This window comes from Ochotona curzoniae, unplaced genomic scaffold (assembly GCF_017591425.1).
Source record: "Ochotona curzoniae isolate NIBS_2020 unplaced genomic scaffold, NIBS_Ocur_1.0 patch81, whole genome shotgun sequence".
Lineage (NCBI taxonomy): Eukaryota > Metazoa > Chordata > Mammalia > Lagomorpha > Ochotonidae > Ochotona > Ochotona curzoniae.
In genome coordinates, this window is record NW_024467063.1 from 524730 (window position 1) to 544034 (window position 19305).

A 19305-nucleotide genomic window follows, 5' to 3' on the forward strand; every position below is an offset into this window, starting at 1 on the left:
CCCCTGTTTAACTGCAGCAATACTTAAATTGTAAGCTTAGAAGAGGGACTTTTAAAAAACTTGTAAGTTCTAGGGTCTTGTAACAAAAATAAAATGTTAGCAGGGTGCAGTTAACTATACCCTTGTACCTGTGTTCATTCATTCATGAGTGTTTTCTAAGTGTCTACAATGCCCAAATACAAAGAGCTATCAGTCACATCCCCTGTGCTCTGGAAGCTGATGGTTTACCAGGGAAGGGTGTGAGGAAGTCATCGGAGTAGGATATGACAAGTTCAGCATTGGGGAACATGTTGGCCTTTGGAACACAGAGTAAGGAGGACCTGATCCTACCCAAGCAGTCAGCAAAGGCTTTAACGGAAGAGGCAACATTTAGGCAAGGTTTGAAAGAAGTGGGAGTGAAGTCAAGAGGAGTGAAGCTGCAGGAGGAAAGAGGGCGGCTGCTCTCTGCCAGGGCCTGTGGGCGGCTGGGCTAGGGGCAAGGCCTAGAAGAACATGGACACCTGGACATAGACCTGCAAGAGCCGGAGGCTGTCCGTGAGGGCTTCTGGCTCAGAAGCAAGGGCAGATCATGGGAAAAGCCAAATAGGGATCCAGGTGGTTTGGCTAATTCTAGGTCATTCTCAACCCAGGTACACCGTTTAAAAGCCCTCTGGAAGCTTTCGCAAAGATTGAGGATTGCCACGGGCTGGGCTCCGGGCAGAACCACTTCATCAAGGACAGTCAGTGGGAGCAGCAGTCAGAAATGTTTCACACATTCTACAGGAAGTTCCTGGACACAGAGGGGGAAGAGGAGCAGCCTCTCAGGTGAGCCCCCACACCCCCGTCCCTGACCAGGAAGCCAGGCAGCCCCAGATCTGCTCTTTTCCCAGCACCCGAGTTCATGCGTGATCTAAAAGCTCATTCTTGGACCCGGCATGATGACTCAGTGGCTAACTCCTTTCCTTGCAACTGCCAGAATCCTGTGTGGATGCTGACCCATGTCCTGGCTGCTCCACTTCCCATCCAGCTCCCTGCTTGTGGTCTGGGAAAACAGTAGAGGATAGCTCAAGTCCTTAGGCCCCTGAACCTGCCTTGGAGATATGGAAGAAGCTTCTGGCTCCTGGCTTTGGATTGGCATAGCTCCAGACATTGAGGCTAACTGGGGAGTGAACCAGCGGACAGAAGATCTCTCACTCTTTTTTTCGGTCTCTCCTTCTTTCTCTGTAACTTAAAAAAAAAAAGATTTATTTATTTATTATTGGAAGTCAGATTTACAGAGAGGAAGATCTTCCATCTGCTTCCTCCAGGTCTCCCATGTGGGTGCAGGGATTTGGACTATCCTCTACTGCTTTTCCAGGCCACAAGCAGGGAGCTGGATGGGAAGTGGAGCAGCCAGCATATGAACTGACACCCATATGGGATCCTGGCGCATACAAGATGAGGACTTTAGCTACTAGGCTACTGTACCAAGCCCTTCTCTGTAATGCTTCCAAATAGAATAAATAAATATATTTTTAAAAACGACAGAGCCACTCACACCCCTGTCTTTGCAGGGTCTTCTCTGGAGCTGCTGTGTGGGAAGAGCTCTCCTCACAGCTCTTGTTTCTCCAGGAAGTGATAACCCCTGTCTTGCTCTCCAGTGGGCTGAGACAGCTCACTTCCAGACACCACGGCCGGGGCTAAGCAGTGACCGCAGCTGCCAGTCCTGAAGTGAGCAGCATGGAGGGAGTGTGCACGTCAGTTATTCAAAATCTGTTAATTGTCCATTGTGGGAGAACTGTTAACCTGAAAAATTGGCAGACACCTCACATAATTTATTTTGTTTAAGATTTGTTTATTTTTATTTGAAAGGGAAAAAGAAGGAGAGAGAGAGAGAATCTTCCATCTGCTGATTCACTCTTCAAATGGCCACAAAGGTCAAAGCTGGGCTGATCTGAAGCCATGAACCAGGATCTAGGAGCTTCCTGGTCTCCCATGTGGGTGCAGGAGCCCAAACACTTGAACCATCTTCTGCTGGTTTCCTAGGCCATGAGCAGGGAGCTGGATTGGAAGTAGAACACTCGGGACTTGAACTAGTGCCTGTATAGGATGCCAGAGCTGAAAGCAGAGGCTTTAGCCTGCTACACCATGACTTTTTTTTTTTTTTTAAAGCACAGCACTGGTTGGGTTGCCCATCTGATGAGAACATTAGTGGTCTTTCCTAGGAGGCGGGGCCCTCTGGCCAGCCCGTCCTGGCTTGGGGGCACTGCTGGTTCTTCCACCCTGCCCACCCTGACATCTGAGGCCTACACGTCCCACCCAACTGGCCTGGAGCTCCAGGAGAGTCCTTACTAACTGCCCATTTCTGGGCTGAGCCCCATGTCTCAGCTTTGACTCTCATTCCTCTCTCTTTTCCTTCCCAGTCTGGCTACATTCCACTTCTTCCTTCCCAGCCCCATATTTGCTGTGCCCATGGAAGCCAAGAGCTCCTTTGCCTCAGGTAAATGAGTGTGCCAGGTGGGGTGAGGGGTTGCCTGGGTACTAAGCATAGAGACCTGCCCCTGGCATGCACACTTGCCTGCTGGGGAGGGACAGAGCCACAGCTTCTGGGTCTATTTGCATCTGTGGTCCGCCAGCATCAACATCCTGACCCATGGAGTCTGGTCCCGTCTTCAGGGAGAAACCTCCATAGAGGCTGGCATTGCAAACATGGACAGCCAAAAAGACATGAATTTTTTAGAAGACGTGGAGGCAGCCAGAGGGCACCTGCCCTCCTGCTGGTGCCCAGTCCTTCTTGGAAAGCTCACCCATCAGAACAAGCTGCTGTCTGCTGGAACAGGCCATGTCAGACTACAGAGCAGCTGCTTCCTGGACAACCCCCCCCCCGCATTTGTTACCTGACACCCACATCTTCCCTTTCCCCAGGAGTAGCCTGTGTCCTTGGCGTGCGCTGGACCGGAAGTCACAATTTCTTCCTCTACTCACTGAACAGAACTCTGAAGGATAAAACCGGTATTCTCCTGCTGAGGGGGCTCTCCCTGAGAGCATGGGGCTAACATGCCAGCATCACTGTAGGGGAGCAGAGCTATGCAGGCCCAAGCGGGGGCTCTGTGGCTGTGGCATGACCTCAGAGGTCTGTCACATTTCTGAAGGACAGCAGGTCTGATGGGGCCACAGCCCAGGATCAGGTCTGTGGAACTCCTTCAGTGGCAAGGAGAAAAAGCATGCTATCAACCTTGGTGCCCACCCTGTGGGTCTGTAAGCTGTGCAAGGTCAGGGCAGCTGCTTTATGCCCTAACCCCCGGCTCTCATCTGGAGGAACAACCTGGTCAAGCACTCCTGTTGCCTGTGTGCTGTGACTAGCTAAACCGAGAGCATCTCTGACTGGCTCAGTGAACAGCACTGAGCAGGTTGTAATTTTACAGACTCATGGAGTGGGTGGCATGGGCAGGCTCCCTCCAAGGCTACCCTAGGCTGCACACTTGGGTTTGGTTTAAACTTCAAAAGTGACACGGGGGTCACCAGGGATTAGCTCTTTTCCTTCCACCCATCCACAGCAGCCTCCTCCTTTCTAGTTTCTACTCTGTACTGGCTGGCTGTGTGGCTTGGGGAAAAAAAAAAAATCATTTACTTCCCTCCCCAGGAGCCCCATGGGAGCAAACTGGCAGGACCTCCTTCCTGGATCCCTTATGAGTTCTGTCAAGTGCCTGGCAAAGCTTCCGGCACCCAGGAAGTCCTGGTTAATACTGGCACAGGTGCAGTGCGACCTACCTGTGCCTTCCTTCCCAGGGGAGGAGCTAAGATTATGCAAAGTAGGTGGTGGTGCAGCCAGGCAGGAGCAGAGCCCCTGCACAGGCTACTAGGAGTTGGGGAGACATGCTGAGCAGATGTCTGGGGGTCAGGGCAGGCCTGGTGAGTGTGTCTTCCTCCTAGACCATGAGGGCGTGTGGCCCTGCGCTGCCCCCATCACAGTCTCCCAGCTCAGCTGCTCCTCCTCCTACCTGGTGCTGGCCTGCGAGGATGGCGTGCTCTCACTGTGGGACCTGGCGGTAGGTAAGCTCTCCCCAACACCCCCCACCAACTCCCCATGCCCCTGCCAGCCTCTACCTCACTGCTGGCTGGTCATGAACTCCAGAATTTCTGCCAGCCTCATTCCTCTGTGTTCTTAGAGCCACCCTGGGGAGTTTGTCCTGTGTTCCCTAATTTCTCTCCCTTTTCCCTCCTTCCTTCCCTCCTTCCAACCTATCAGTATGCATTGGCCACCATATCCCAGCAGTTCCCCTTGCCCATGCATTCACTAAGTACGTGTTGTGTGTCTGGTCCCCAGCTAGGTCCTGGAAGGGTGAATAGTGCCATTACACTCACGTGTAGTGCTGAGGCGTCCTCTGGTCTCCCTGCAGCTGCTCCTCCAAGCCTCCACACTCTAAAAGTAGGCAGTTTTAACCCGCTATGCCACTTCCACTGCAGCTGGCAGCAACTGAGAGACCAGGTGGGCGGCACCCTGGTGGGGTCCCCCGGACTCAGCCTGACAGGTGCAGAAATCAGTGGTGTGTTTAGAAAGGAAATCACAGACCTTAGCAGTTTGCCGTTTGAGACAAGTAGAAGTGGCCGCCTTCCCTGGACTCCTTCCCAGGGAGCAGACCAGAGATTATGGTTCTCAGGGAGTACCCTGCCAGGCACATAGGTGCCTGTGGCACCTGGCCTTATGTCATTGGAGGCCTCTGCAATCATCACTAAGTGGAAGCCAGGATGCACACAGCCTCAGCATCTCTGCCGTGGCCAGGGCCAGCAGAATGGCCACAGCTCCCCAAGCCCTCGACAACACCTCTCCTTACTTTCTGGGACCCTGGGACCCTCCTGCCTGGCCACACATGCCCTTGCCTTCAGGGTCAGTTGCAGTTCAGTGCTTGGCTGACCTGGCCCTTGGCTGTGGCCCTGACTCTCCCATCTCCAGCTCCACTCCACTCGCAGCAGGTTCCCCATGTGGGGTTCCTCCTGGCTGCTTCCGCTCTGCTGGTCAGCTTGCTGCCCACAGGCCCCTCCCCAACCCCTTTCTGACCTGCTCATGTGGTCGCTTCCTCCAGGATTCTCCTTTGGGGTCGTTGCTCTTCCTGAGGGATCTATCTGCGAAAGCGTGTATTTCCTCAAGTACTTCCTGGTCCACGAAGGACAGAACGTGTACCCCAAGACTCCGGTGAAGTCCCAAATGTCATGTGTGGTGCTGTGCACAGACGCGTCCCTCTACCTGGTGTCCGCCAAAGGGACCCAAGGACCCACCGTCCGCGTGCTCGTCGAGAGGTGGGTGACTTGGTGGCAGCAGGCAGTCAGGATGTGCTGGGACAGCTGGCTGCTCTGGCCTGGTCACCCTCACTGCCCACCTCCCCTCACAAGCACCTGAAGATCGCCAACTTCATCGATTGGGCCAGATCTTTCTAGCGACTGTGTGATGCTCCAGTGACGTCTTGTACATCCGGGATGACTGAGAAGAGCCTCATTCCTGCAGCAGTACCTTCTCCTCCATTTCCCCCAAGGACAGCACTTTCTTTTGTAAAAATGTTTAAAGATTCTATGCATGCATAGGGAATTCAAGAAGTTGGTTAATAATTATTTGTCCTTTGCAGCCATTTGGAGATTTAGCCAGCAGATGGAAGATCAATGTCTTTATCTCCCTCTCACTTTCTATAACTCTGCCAAAAAAAAAAAAAAACTTAAAAATATTCTCCATCTTGCTTATCAGTGCTGTTTATTCTGTAACTTGCTTTGCAACATGTGAGTCAGGCTGTTGATTCCTGTAGCTCCAGCTTCTGTTCCCTTTGCTGTGTTGTGTTTATTTGTGCAGTTCTCCACAGTTGCTGGTAGCTGTCCCATCAAGGGATTTCTAGTAGGCAAACTCAGAAGTTTCCCCAGGGTATGGGAAGAGGCACAGAACTTCTGGAAAACTCCGTGAGGTTGGAAGATCTCTGTGCTTTGTGTCTTGCAGGCCTGAAAAGCACCTGGATGAAGCAATCTGTGCTGTGGCCCCGGTCCGAGCCCTGCCTGGCATGGTAGGTGCCGTGGGCCTCTCATGTACTTCTGTGCAAGGGATCACCTTTGCTGTAACACTTCCATGTCCAGTTAGCTTTGAGGTGGACAGATGTAAAAAAGCAAGTCCCAGCCTTCTTCGTGGAGCTTACGGTTCCCTTGAGAAGTCTCCAGCAGCTGCTCTACAATGTGGGAACAGCTGAGATGCTGGTTAGCAATCTATGTGTGGAGCAGAGAGGAACTGCCGACTCTCCCTGCAGACGATGGAGAGGCAGGGAGCAGGTGGCAGCCGAACGGAACACTGTGGGTGCAGCGACAGGCTGGGGACAGGAGGCCCGGGGTCGCTTGGACAGGACTGGGTGCAAGGACAGATGCCTTCTGCTCCTGCTGGGGCTTGAAGCCGAGGGTGCAGTGAGGCACACATGGGTGGCAACCTCCTCCATTCCCCCCGAGAAGGGCTGGAGAGTGGAGACTGCCTCGCAGCCCAGCCTACCGTCCTCCTGGTTCACAGATGTGATTCCTTCATCCCTACCAAGCTTGCTGATGAGCAGATCACAGCCCTGGAGAGAAACGCTCAGGATCCTGGGAGAGGGGATCGCAAAACCCTGCCTCCCACCCCCAGTGAACGGCTCTGAGAGAATCTGGTGCTGAAGCCAGGTTTCCAGCGCACTCCCAGGGCGTAACTCCCACCATTCACCTGGGGAGGAGCACTCGCCAGGAGGGACACCCAGGAGAGGTGGGGAGGTGGAGAAGAGTGAGGCCCCACAGCCTGTGCTGGAGACCACCCAGCCCCCTGAGAGCCCTTGCACCTCACCTGTAGACAGCAGCTAGGGTACATAGGCCCCTGGAGGAGGCTGGAGGTGGAAGCAGGCTTTCCAAGGACCCGTGGATGGTCCAGAGGAAGAATTCAGGCTGGAGGCCCCTCTGGGAGCCAGGAGCTGGGGGGAAGCTGTGGGATTGAGCAAGATGCCCTGGACAGGGTGGGGTGGGAGGCCAGGCATTGGGAGCAGCAGGAGGCGCTGGGCAGGGAGCACCTCAGCAGAGGTGCTAGGGAGAACCAGAAAATAAAGAAAAAGAAAGCTAAAGGGGAAGCAATGCAGGGGAGGGGGCGTGAGGTGCAGGGTGTTGGCACCTGTCGCTGCAGCTCCCACATCAACTCTGGCGGGGTGGGGTCAACCAGAGCCAGTGGGGTACCATCTGTACCTCACTGGGTGTCCTGCACCCCTGTCTTCCTGGAGGTCGAGTCTGGCGCCATCCCTGCTCTGCATGGCTCTCCCTCCAGGTGCTCATCTTCACCAGGAATGGCTCCATGTCCCTTATGAACGTGGCCAAACCCGAGATCATCTGTGCCTTTGCCCTGCCCAGACCCCCTCACGTGACGGGGCCCTGGAAGCCCATGTTTCTCGTGTCTCTACAGCTTCCGTTTTTCCTGCTGCAAGGTACACAAGGGCCCAGACCCGAGGCTGCCACCATTCCCCGCCCGCCCACCCCTGCCCGACTTCTCCAGCCCCACACAGAATGACCCCCATCCTGCCCCTCCCCACTCTGGCTCCCCTCCAGGTCAAAACATACACCATGGTGACTTGCAGAAATATCAACAAAGTCTCCCCTCTGGACTCCTTCTGCCCCCTCCCAGCTCAGCCTGGGTCCCCTCTGGGGGAGCAGCTGCCTCACAGGTTGTGTGCTGTGCTGGTTTCACTGCAGGAGACTGTTCGGATGTAACAAAGTCCAAATCCGTAGAGGAGGCGGGGGACACCCGAAATTCTGTATTCTACTTCAACTTTGAGGCTTACCCACTCCTGGAAAATCTTTCCAAAACTTCCATCACCCCTCCAGAGGATCTGAGCGAGACCTTGGCCTTTCCCGAGGCGCTGCCACTGGAGCGCAGGTGTGAGCTGCTGCTGCGGAAGAGGTAAAAGCGGTCGGCCGCGGGAGGGCGCCACCTGCCCCAGCCCAGGAGCCGCACTTGAGGGACTGGCCGTTGGGCGGGTAGCCACAGGCCCCCAGTTCCGGCTGGTGGAAAAGATGGCATCTTCCTGTCCAGAACAACTTTTCAATTGTCAAAACGATTTGCATTTAGGCATATATTTATTTGATTGACAGGAGAGAGTTCCCCTCCCCTGGTTCACTCCCCAGATGTCCATGACAGCCGCGGAAGGGACAGGCAGAAGCCTTGGAGCCCAGGACTCAATCCAGGTCCCTGCCCACACCTCACCTTAGCAGGAGGGTGGGTTCAGGGGTGCAGCTGGGACTCACACCCGGGTACCTGGGCCTTGGATATCCTAATGGGGGTGTTGGTCTCCAGACCAAACCGTTCGATCCATTTTAAGTCCATCTTTGTGGATGGCTCCCACGATGATCCAGTGCACGCTTGGGCTGGAATGGGGTGCGGGGAGCCCTGGATCCTTGTCCCACACCCGCCGCTATAGAGCAGGATGACTGTGGCAAGTGTCCTTGTGTCCTGTTATCTCTGAGTCACTGTCATGCCCACTCCTTTCTCTAGCCCCGTCCCCTGGTGAAGCAAAGGGGAATGGTTAGAGCTTCTGGTTTGAATTCTCTTGCACGTGACCTCTCAGGGATCAGCTTGCTCACTCATTCCAAAGCATCACTGCAGTGGACTGAGTGCCTGGGAGGACGTGCTAGTACCCTCAGAATGTCCGTGCTTTGTGACGGGAGGTGGCCGTCTGGATGCTGCTGTGTGCCCTGCTTGCAACCAAAATGTCACCACCAGGTGGCATCACGGGCACCTCTCTGCTGTCCATCTCCACCCGTGTTACCTGCTCCCACCGTGTCCCTGCTGTGTTGCGTGGGTCGGTTGCATGGCTCTCAGTATCTCACAGAAGCATGCCCACTCCTCGGGACAGGACGATAGCCCCCAGGGAGAGTAAACACGGAGCTGAGGTTGGTGGGTGTAAGCCCTTCCTCAGGGGGCAAGCTCCACCTGCTGCCCCCTGGCTGGAGAGGTCCTGGAAGGTAAAGGACTGACAGCGTCCTGCCTGGGAACCAGAGAAAGCCTGGGCACTCATGTGGTCCGGCCCTGCCAGAGCGCCTGCAAGCAGGACTTGAAAGTTCGTAAGTCTGCAACAAGCTATGTTTTAAGTTAATCATTTTGTGTGGTCCGCAGATAATGTTAATAAGACTCAAGTGGCTATGGGCAGATAAAGGTTCCCCAGCCCCAGTGGGCAGCGTGCCATGGTGCCCACACTTACTTCCAAGTGGCTCAGAAGACCATGCAGACACCCAGCTAGAGGGCTACAGGCTGCCAAGAGGCTGAGGGGGAGTACAGTGCTGTTTTCTGGGTTTAAACATTTTCAAAATAGAAAGTTGAGAAGTGGTTATAAGACATTGAACATATGGTCCTGATCTGAGTTCATGAAAGTATGTACACCAGTAGTAACACTGGTTCTGCCCAGAGGATGGAAGGAGAGGCTGTTTTCTGCGTGTTCTCCCTGTTTGCAACTTTTCTACAGCGTGCGGGAGGAGGGAGAGGGCAGGTGCTAGTGTAGAGGTGAGGCCGAGGATTCCCACGTCCTGTACCGGAGTACTTGTTCCCAATCCAGCTCCCTGCTCATGGGCAGCCTGGGAGGCAGTAGTGATGGCTCCCGTGCTGGGTCCCTGGCACCCACATGGGGACCAGGTGTTCTTGGCTTCTGGCTTTGCACTAGGCCAGCCCCAGCTGCTGTGGACATTTAGCCAATGAAGCAGTGGATGGAATCTCTCTTTCTCTGTCTCTCTCTCTCTCTCACACACTCCTTTTTAAATGAATGGAATTAAATCAGTAAACCTTTCCAACAGGTGGAAATGTCAACCCTCCGTGCTGTTGGGTCATGGCTGTGAGCAGTTCTGGGGAAGCCTTGGCCTGCAGCTTCCTGGAGCTCCTGATGGAAGCCCGAGACCTTCTTTGTTGAACTAGCTTTCACTTCTGTCCACTCTGGCCTGGAAAGCCTCGCCTCAGCCCTGGGCCAGCAGGCTGCTTTGCTGGGATGCACCATGGCCAACACCTGGACGCAGGCTTACCCTCACCCAAGGCGACTGAGCCAGGAGGCAAGCTCCTAACTCTTTAGCCTATAGCTTACTCTTCAAACATAGAAGCACCACATCGGAATAATGGTCTCTCATTGAGAAAGGTGTTTGTTGTTTGTGAGTTCCATAAGAACTTGCAGACATTTGGGAAAACAGGAAAACACAAAAATGAAAATGTACATAAGCCAGCTAGAAATTGTCAGCCCTGCCATTAACATGAGGGGCCTTCAGAAAGCACATGGAAAGTGAATTTTTAAACAGTACTTGTTTTCACTTTATTTGAAAGAAGAAAGAGATGTTCCATTTACTGGTTCTTGCACACACACACACACACACACCACCACCACCACCAATGTTCACAGCAGCCAGGGCTGGGTCAGAATTTCCACCCAGGTCTCCCACTCTGCTATCAGACCACCGGGTCTAACCTGATGCCTGGACCCCCACACCAAACACTCACCCTCACGTTCACTTTGTAGAATATGGCTTTGGGTCACTGCAAAGTATTAATGGAATAATTTCTTTTTCATTTTTGAGAAAACTCCATTTACAAATATGCTATTTCTGCCAACTCACTTGTTTCTCTGTGGAACCCTGAGGGATGGGCAAGAACATCTCCCAGTTTGGGACATGGATCCTTTGCCGTGTCTGTCTCCCTCCCAGCTTCGTCCTGGATCCCAGCGCCAGCCCCTGCCTGGGAAGGGTGGGGTGTAGAGAGCTGGCCCCCGACCCCCGCAGGAGCCTCTGCTAGTCAACCCAACTGACCCGATGCATAGGGCAGGCTAGGGGCTGAATGAGCCAGGGAGGTATTGTGGGGTAGCTCTGGGGAGTGAGGAGTGGCCCACAGTGGTGGTGGGTGCTGGCCAGGTTCCTGGTTGCCTTAGGTTGGCCCTGAGGGCACATCTGCTTGGCCTTGAGCATGAGACTCCAGTCCCATGCCTGTGGCACCTCCTGGGATGACCGGGGGCTCTGCCGTTCTGCCTGCTCTACTGGCAGTGACCAGGCCTCCCCAGAGGGACCCCCAGCAATGGAAACACCCCCAGTTGCTGTATTTTGAGAGGGCATTTGGGGCCCTGTCCACCCACAGCCCAGTCCTCATGGCCATCTGGCCATCCGGAGGCAGGGTGTCCCAAGGGACCTGCTCCCCGTTGAGTTCTTTCCCCCTGTTTACTTCTTGTATCCAAAATAGTGTCCTTGGCTTCCAAACTGGGTGAAACTGCAAGGCAGTGGCAATGGATGGAAGGTTACCAGCCAGGGTGGCCAGGCGCCTGCTGTAGGCCACTGCTCTGCACCCGGCCTCCTGGGCACCGCTCCCAGCACCCCAAGGCCTCGTTGGCCTTGTGGGCTCTGGCCAGCCAGACCTCTCATCATGACAAGGCAGAACATTCATGACACCAAGGGACACAGGCTCCTTCTCCACGTTCCCTGTGGAATGGGACGCCCCCACCCACCAGACGGGCTTCTGCGCCCACCCTGTGTGACACCAGCTGACATTTTAATGAAGTTCTGGGGTGACATTCTGACCCCCTTGAGTCCATCCCTGGGCCCCCAAATGTGGGCCTGTCCAGATCCCTTTGCCTCTCGCAGCATTGCCTTCTGAACCACCTAGAGCTTGGACGGCCACAGGTGTGCACAGGACTAGGCTGTTAGCCTGCAGTGGCCTCACACCCAGTCCACTTCACGCCCAGTCCACCTGGCACCCAGTTCTTCTGGATGGTGTGCACTCCCAGAGTATCAGGGAGCAGTCCCAGGGCCCCCTGTGCCCCGGCTACTAATGGGGAACTCTCAGGGCCCCCTGTGCTCGAAACTGACAAGAAGGCATTTTGGATACTCAGTGGGCTTCCCGGCAGGGCCAGCTGCCCATGAACGGGGCACTGACCCCTTCTCCCTCAATGCTGCACCCCCAGGGGTGGCTGGCCCCAAGTGGGGCTGCCTTTTGCACATGGCAGCCGTTGCCTACCACCTCTGTCCTGGCTGGCAGTGGCACCCTGGGCTCCAACTGCCCTCTCCCTTGGCAGGTGCCTCCATCTGCCAGCTTGTGCTCCCTGGAGGCCAATGTCAGCTTTGTTCCCATGTCAGCAAACGGGCAAGCAGGCGCCATCCCGGGAGCCTCGCTGCACATTTCACCCTGTGTTCTCAGGCAGCCACTCCCCCACCCACCGTTCATGCTGTCTGGATGCATTTTCCCTAATGTTCCCATAGGCAGGCTCTGAGCAGGCTCCAGCCATGCTCTGTGAGTGAGAAAGCGTGAGTGTACTCTTCTCCTGATGTGGCCCCTGTATGAAGTAGGCGCAGTGCTCCTGCAGGTATGAAGCCACGTGGGAATTACCTGGCCCCTCCACAAGTTGCACTTGCAGCTCAGAATCTGTGTTCTCACGGCACACACACATACCCTTTTTTAGGTCCTGAATGCTACAAAAGCATCCCAGGAAAGGCAGGGTTTTTTGATTGACAAGTAGGAAGGCTGAATTAAATAGTAAGTTAGTGAAGACTTCCAGCTCAGTAGGCCAGCCCACTGCCCACCACTCCACAGCAGTACTGACACTCCTGTTTCATAAGAAAGGGGTTGGGCAGATTCTCAATCTGTGGGGAACTTGGGGCTCCCCAAAGCCAGGGCGTGGTCAGCTCCAGTGCCCAAGTGCAGGCAGCAAGTTCAAAGCCAAATGGGGGCAAGGATGGACCTGGTGGGTGAGGGATCTGGCTCCCATCGTGAAGTGCCTGGGTCCCACGGCCAGCTCCTGGTGACGTCAACCGTGGCAGGCGGTTGTAAAGAGTGCAGTGATGGGGTCGCTGCCACCCATGGGAGAGACCAGCTCCCGGCCAGGGGCCCTCATGGGTATCTTAGGAAAGAACTGCCAGATAAGAGTGCCTCCGCTCATTCTCTGCCTCTCTCATGCACTCGCTCGCAACTCTGCTCTTTCCCACTTCTTAAATAATATTTTTAAAGGCCAGCTCTAAATCTGTCTGAAACTGGTTGCACCGGCCTCCAGACTCCAGGTTAAGAGGCCAAACCAGCGCTGTGCCCCATTCTATGTTCTTCCCTGATGACTGCTTGTTTACCTAAAAGGGGGTGTGAAGTGTGGGGTGCTGGCCTTGTCAGTGTTCCGGGAGGAGCCTCATCACATCGAGGTGCAGGCTGACACCAGAAGCTGGCTCTTGCGCCCCCTGGTGGCGTGACTGCGCAAGTCAGGGTAAGGCTCTGTGCAGGACACTGAAGCATCGTGCGCAAAGCCACTGCTTTGGTCTTTGAGACTTTGTCCTGGTCCTGATTATTCGGCTGCCTCCCACACGGCCACCTGCTAAGCAGGGCTCCCATCCCAGCAGCCTCACTGCTGCTTACTAACCTGCAACAGCCTTTACTGGGCATCTGCCCGGTGCTCCGTGACCATCCTCTCGTCTCCTGCTACCGTCATCATCGCCACTGGATGGTTAGAAAGCAGATGCCAAATCACCCAAAACTTATATTTTGCAAAAATCTCACTGAGATGTGGTCAGAAAAGCAGACCTCCACAGCGTACCTCTTTGCGACTCCACATGGTGTCCTCCGCATCCAACCATGCCACACTAAGCCATCAGGGTTTCCTGTGCCAGGACCCGCTATGCTCCCTGGCATGCGACTAGCACACTTTGCTTGCACAGACTTTAAGGTCCTCAGTTCACTCTCACCCCGCCCCGCGGCTCCTTCAGTGAAAGCTGGCCATGTGCCTGCTCTGGCCCGGCCTGGCCTGCACATGCAGGCAGGACCGTGCCCTGCACTGGGAGCCTGCGTGCTGGGGGCCGGGAGGTACGGCGGGTGCCTCATGCCTGGCTCTGTGGCCTCAGCTTCCAGATGCTGGAGAAGAAACCGAAGCAGATCCAGGAGCATGAGCACTGGAGCCAGCTACGGAGGTACTCCTTGCTTCTGCAGCGGGAGAACCGGAAGTGACCGGGACCATGAGAGACCCTGTGAGGAACAGCCACAGCTCAAGCCACTCGCAGAACCAGAGGAGGGGAAGGTCGCACTCGGGGCCCTTGCTGAACAGATACGTCAGCTAAATAAACGGCGGCTTTGCTTGCCAACTCTAGCGTTGCTGTGGTGTGTACCCATCATGCCCCTTGTCCAGGTTCTAGCAGGACCCATCTAGTGGTTTCTTAAAAATAATGATAATAGGGCCTGGTGCTGTAGCCTAGTGGCTAAAGTCCTTGCCTTGGACATGCTAGGATCCTGTTTGGATGCCAATTCGTATCCCAGCTGCTCCACTTCCCATTTAGATCCCTGCACCTGCGTGGGAGACCCAGAAAAAGCTGCTGGCTTCAGATTGGCTCAGCCCTGACCATTGCAGGTACTTGGAGAGTGAATCAGCAGATGAAAGATCTTTCTCTCTGCTCTCCTTCTCTCGGTAAATTTGCTTTTCCAATAAAAATAAATGAATCTTTTTATAAAAAAAATGATAATAGTAACTTTTTTTTTTTAATTTGAAAAGCAGACACAAAGAGAAAAATCTTACCTAAAAGGCCACAATGTTGGGGGGCAGGTCAGGCCAAAGTCAGGGCCCTGGGATTCCATCCAGATCGTCCACATGGGTGCAGGGACCCAAGGGCTTAGACCATCGTTTACTACTTTCCTCGATGTATCAGCAGGGACTCAGAAAATGCAGCTACTGGCATTCTCACATGATGTGGGTGTGACAGACAGCAGCACCACGCACTGTGCCACAACGCCAGCCCTCCTCCAGTTAACAGTTTCAATCTTGGGGGACCATTCATGTCATGGACCTAGGAGAGCCCCTTTCCTGCTTCTTAGTGAGTCACACTCCTGGCCTGCTGCCTGGGCTGTCTCCTCACTCTTCCCTGCTCCATGTTGGCTTCCTGGAAGAGCTTCCCTGAGCCGGGCTTCCAGGTGAGGCCTGGGGCTGAGGATGCGGGCTTGGTTAGTGGCCGAGGTGGGCCACCTCCCCCCCTGGGTCACCTTCACACTCTTCCTCGTGGACATGATGCCTCTCTATGGCATCAATGCTGACTCACTGAAAATGCCCCAAGTGAATTTTTTTTTGTCAGGCAAAAAAACAAGCTCACTGCTGCTACCTAACTCCATGTCAGAACCACCTTCTGCAGGCAGCGGATGTGGTGGGTCAGAGAGATGAGCCTTGTAGTAATAACACCAGAGACTTCCTCCTGGCTGCTGCCCCTGCCAGCCTGGCCCTGTGTGCTGGTCACCGGCTGCTCCTACAGCATAGGCCCCTTTCTCGGCAGTTCAGTGTGCTGCTCACAGCCCCAAACCTCAGCCAGCAGCCAGCAGCCAGGGACTGACAGAGTGACAGGGCCACCTGGAGTAAGGTGTCCATGTCTTTCCTGGCAGCGCTGGCCTGGGGACTCAAAGTCCTTGCTGCCTCTGCACGTCCCTGTGAGCCAGAGCTCAGCAGAGGCACGAGAGGCCCACATGGGGCTCTGCCAAGGCTCCCCCTCCAGGTGAGACAGCCAAGTCAGTGGTCCCTGCACCTGCCCCAGGGCGATAGAGCCACTGGGACGGTGAGGACCAGTGGGGCCCAGTGAGTGGCCAGGTATAAGACTTAAGAAGACACAGTTCCCAGGGCTGTGCAAGCGTAGGGGCCCGCGCTTGGGGGTGCAGACAGAGCACTCCCGAATCTGAGCCTTAGAATCTGGTTGGGGGCCGGGGAGGGGGCAACCATGTGCAGCCAGAGGACAGCAGTTACTCACCTGCTGGAAGCCCATCCCAACTCCCCAGCTCTGCTACCGTAGACAACTGTGGCCCCTCTTTCCCCGATCCCTTCAATTCTTGAAAAAGCAGCAATGAACTTTAGCAGCCTCATTTGCATCAGCATCTGCAGTGACTCCAGCACAGCTATTCCAGTATGACACTCGCATGGTGTCACCTCCCAGCCACCTGCCCACACACACACACACACTTCCCAGGACTCTGCTCAAGGCCTGGTGGTCCCCACCCCTTAGCCAGGCACCTGCTTTGGGACAAATCCCTCAACCCATCAGTAAGATGGGTCTTACAGCACATAGCCACCCCACTTGCAAGGACTTGGAAATAGATGGCAAAGGCAGAGCCTTAGGCACCCAGCTGAGAAAACCAAGACTGCCAGCGCCCTACTCTGAAGAACAGGACGTGGAGGCTGTGGGGAGCACAGGGTGGGCAGGACCCATGGGACCCCTCCTTGGCCCTCGGGTTGAACCCGAGCCACGCCAGACTCTTGCCCCAACCAAGCCCTTTGCGAGCACCCTCACCCTTCAGCTGGCTGCTCCTTTGCCGCTGCCGGGCTGGAATCACAGAGCTGTGGCCGGTTGCCCTGGTTCTGCAGAGAGCTGACGCCGGGCTGTGACAGGCACCACCCCGTGGCTGCCGCTGGGCGTGTAGGCTGGCGTCTCATTCAGTCGCTTCTCCCTTAGCCTTCCAAGGGAGGCTCCTCCGACCCTGACACCATGGCGAGTTCCTGTCACTGTCGCTGTCATAGGAAGGGGGTGGGGCTGCTGGAGCAGTGGGAGGCGTTCCCAAGCCTGGGTCGCCTCCGCTATTAGCAGGACCCCGTTAATAAGAATTCACACCCAGGTGCTAATAAACAGTGGGCGCCTGGCAGGGAGAAGGTCAGGCCAATGAATCCCTCTTATCTGTGAAAAGACTTGCCAATAACGTTAATTCCCATCCTACAAGCTCCACCTTTGCCATGCAAATAGACTTTCCTAGCTGGGTAGCTCCAGGAGGATACTCCCCCCAAGTTAGGGCTCTGGGGTGGGTGAGGGAGAACCGTGATATGGAAGGAAGTGTGGGGGTGGAGAGAGGGTACCCAGGAGGTGTGAGGGCCCCCAGCCCCACAGGGCTTAGCTTAACCCATTCCCTGTAGCAGCCAGGGTGTGCCCTGCTGGGGTCCCAGTCTGTAGGAGCAAGGTCCTGGCGCTCCTGAGGGGACAGTGTGCAAGTGGGTCAGCAGAGAGGGAGGGCCTGGGATGTGCTGGATGTGGCCAGCCACCAGCCACTAGCCACATGGGGTGAATGGTCCAAACAGGAGATCGGGCAGGAAGCGATGCTCCTGAAGGAGGGGGATGGGGCTCTTTAGGGGGGCTGACAGAGACGCTGTGAAGTAAGCAGCCATGGTACCCCCACTCCCCAATGGTGCCTCTGAGAGGGTGACAAACACTAAAGCCTGTGTCGTCAACACACCCGAGGGGTGGGAACAGCCTGCAGGTCAGCCAGTGGATCCTGGGCTCTCCCTGGCCAGGCCTGGGCTCCCTGAGGTTACTCATGTCCCTGGGCCACACGGGAAGAGACCAGGAAGCTGGACCACAAGGGACAGAGGGCTCTGGGCCCCTTGGAGCTGGTGCCCGTTAGCAGGGGAGCCAGCAGAAACCCAAGGCAGGAATTCCCTGCAACCTGAGCACAGTGTAAGGACCCAGATGCCGCTTTGGGCGCATCCAGCGCCCCACCAGGCTGCCTCCAACTGCTGTCGCCCAGCAGGCCGCCCACACACCCCTTCCTCCTGGCTGGCGGTTGCTCAGAGGCTCCCAGCCAGGCTGCAGGCAAACCAGGCCTATGTGCTCCGGGTTGTGCACAGGACTCCCCCTGAGTCCTTTCATCACCGAGGGAGGGGCTGGACAGAGCCATCCGGTAGGGGACAGGCCTTTGGCTCCTTGGCCGCCTGTGCCAAAGGCTCCATGGTGCCCTCCTCCCAGTGTGAAGGCCGGCTTCAAAGGCGTTCAGGCCTGCAGCGCCACCGGCGCTCACAGCCCAGAGGCCAGGTGTCCGCTATCCGTGGGCTCCTCAGGCGGGGGGGTGCCCATCCGGAGGCATCAGCATCCAGGTCTCTAGCAAGGCCAGCACGTTGCCGGGGAAGAGCTGCCAGGAGAGGGGGCAGATCTGCACACAGCGCGGGTGCAGGACCCTCAGAAGATCTCCACTGACGGGGCGAGGGGCCCGGCATGGCCTCCCCGTTCTTCACACATTGCATCCTTCCGAGAGCTAGTAGGGGCCAAGTGGTTTACAGCAGGGACTAACCCTGGGCGAGCGCCTCAGCTCCATCGCCTGCCCCTCAGGACATGCCACATCCAAAGCACAGCAGGCACCGGCTGGTGGTGCGTCTCTGGCCTGGCACAGCCCCTAAGACAGGCTCCCAGCTGCTCCCACGCGGGGTCCAGCCGCGCCCCCGCCGGGCCTGAACGCCAACCTGTGGGCCGCGCGGGCCGGCAAGACAGCTGCCCTGTGGCCAGCGGATGAAGGGTGAAGCAGTAGCAGCCGCAGCCAGAGGGCGGCGGCTGAACCAGGCTCCAGGCACTGCGAGGACCCAGGACTGGCAGAGTGCCGGGCACCGGGCGGCCATAGCGTTGAAGGCAAAGGCTCCTCTCAGGGGGCTGCAGCCTGTTTATGCGGAGCCCGAGGTGTGAAGTGGCCTCTTCCAGGCGACCTCCGCCTCAGCACTTCAAAGCAGGCTGAGGCCGGCTGACTCTTTGAACCCAAGTGCGTGGGGGCTGAGGCGCCCACCTGGCCTCCCCCAACCCTCCCGTGGTGCAGGCCCACGAAACGCCATCTCCTGTAACAAGGACACAGGCTCCTCTTCCGGCCAAGGACAGCTGCTTCAGATGATCAAGCGGGAGCCCACGGCTCCTCCGAGGAAGCCCTCCTAAACTGGCCAGGTCACTGGCAGGGGGCACCCCTAGCCTGGCAGGATGGGCACTAGGGCCCTTTGGCACAATTGCCACCAACTGAGCTCTAAGACGCTACGATGTCTTCCCATTTTGAAACAAGCTAACAGGTTTTTGCCAAATGAAAGCATAAGGTAGCCAGAGAAAAAACTTTGGGCAGAATTCCAAGGGATCGTTGACAATTCTCCACAAAAGGGAACTTAAAGAGTAACTTTCTAAGCTTCATAAAGCTCAGGAAGAGAGGCCTGAGCCTTAGCCTTGGCACAGCAGGTTCAACCTGTGCCTGTGGCCAGCAGCCCATGTAGACGTTAGTTCATGTGCCAGCTGCTCTGCTTCCCATCCAGCTCCCTGCTTGTGGTCTGGGAAAGCGGTAGAGGACGGCCCAAGGCCTTGGGACCACACACCTGAGTGGGAGACCCTGAAGCAGTTCCTGGCTCCTAGCTTTGAATCAGCTCAGCTTCAGCCATTGCAGCCACTGGAGGAGTGACCCAATGGATGGAAAATCTTTCCCCTTGACTTTCCTTTTCTTTGTAAAATCTGTCTTTCAAATAAAAATAAGTACATATTTTAAAAATAAGTAAATCTTAAAAAAAAAAAAGCAGAAGAAAGAAAACAATCTAAGGACAGGTGACAGGTAGTGACTGGAGAGAATCCGAGCTTCTG

General features: G+C 55.8%; 1 protein-coding gene across 1 annotated transcript in view; it reads left to right on the forward strand.

Annotated features, from left to right (window-relative positions):
* Positions 1-13927, forward strand: part of LOC121168265 (WD repeat-containing protein 93-like) — a 32381-nt gene extending 18454 nt beyond the window's left edge. The window contains exons 8-16 of the mRNA XM_040998187.1: positions 630-804; positions 2382-2458; positions 2884-2970; positions 3892-4011; positions 5043-5256; positions 5939-6002; positions 7262-7418; positions 7684-7891; positions 13825-13927. Coding sequence (XP_040854121.1) covers positions 630-804; positions 2382-2458; positions 2884-2970; positions 3892-4011; positions 5043-5256; positions 5939-6002; positions 7262-7418; positions 7684-7891; positions 13825-13927 — 1205 coding nt within the window. The remainder of the gene's footprint in view (positions 1-629; positions 805-2381; positions 2459-2883; positions 2971-3891; positions 4012-5042; positions 5257-5938; positions 6003-7261; positions 7419-7683; positions 7892-13824) is intronic.
* The last annotated feature ends 5378 nt before the right edge of the window (positions 13928-19305 follow it).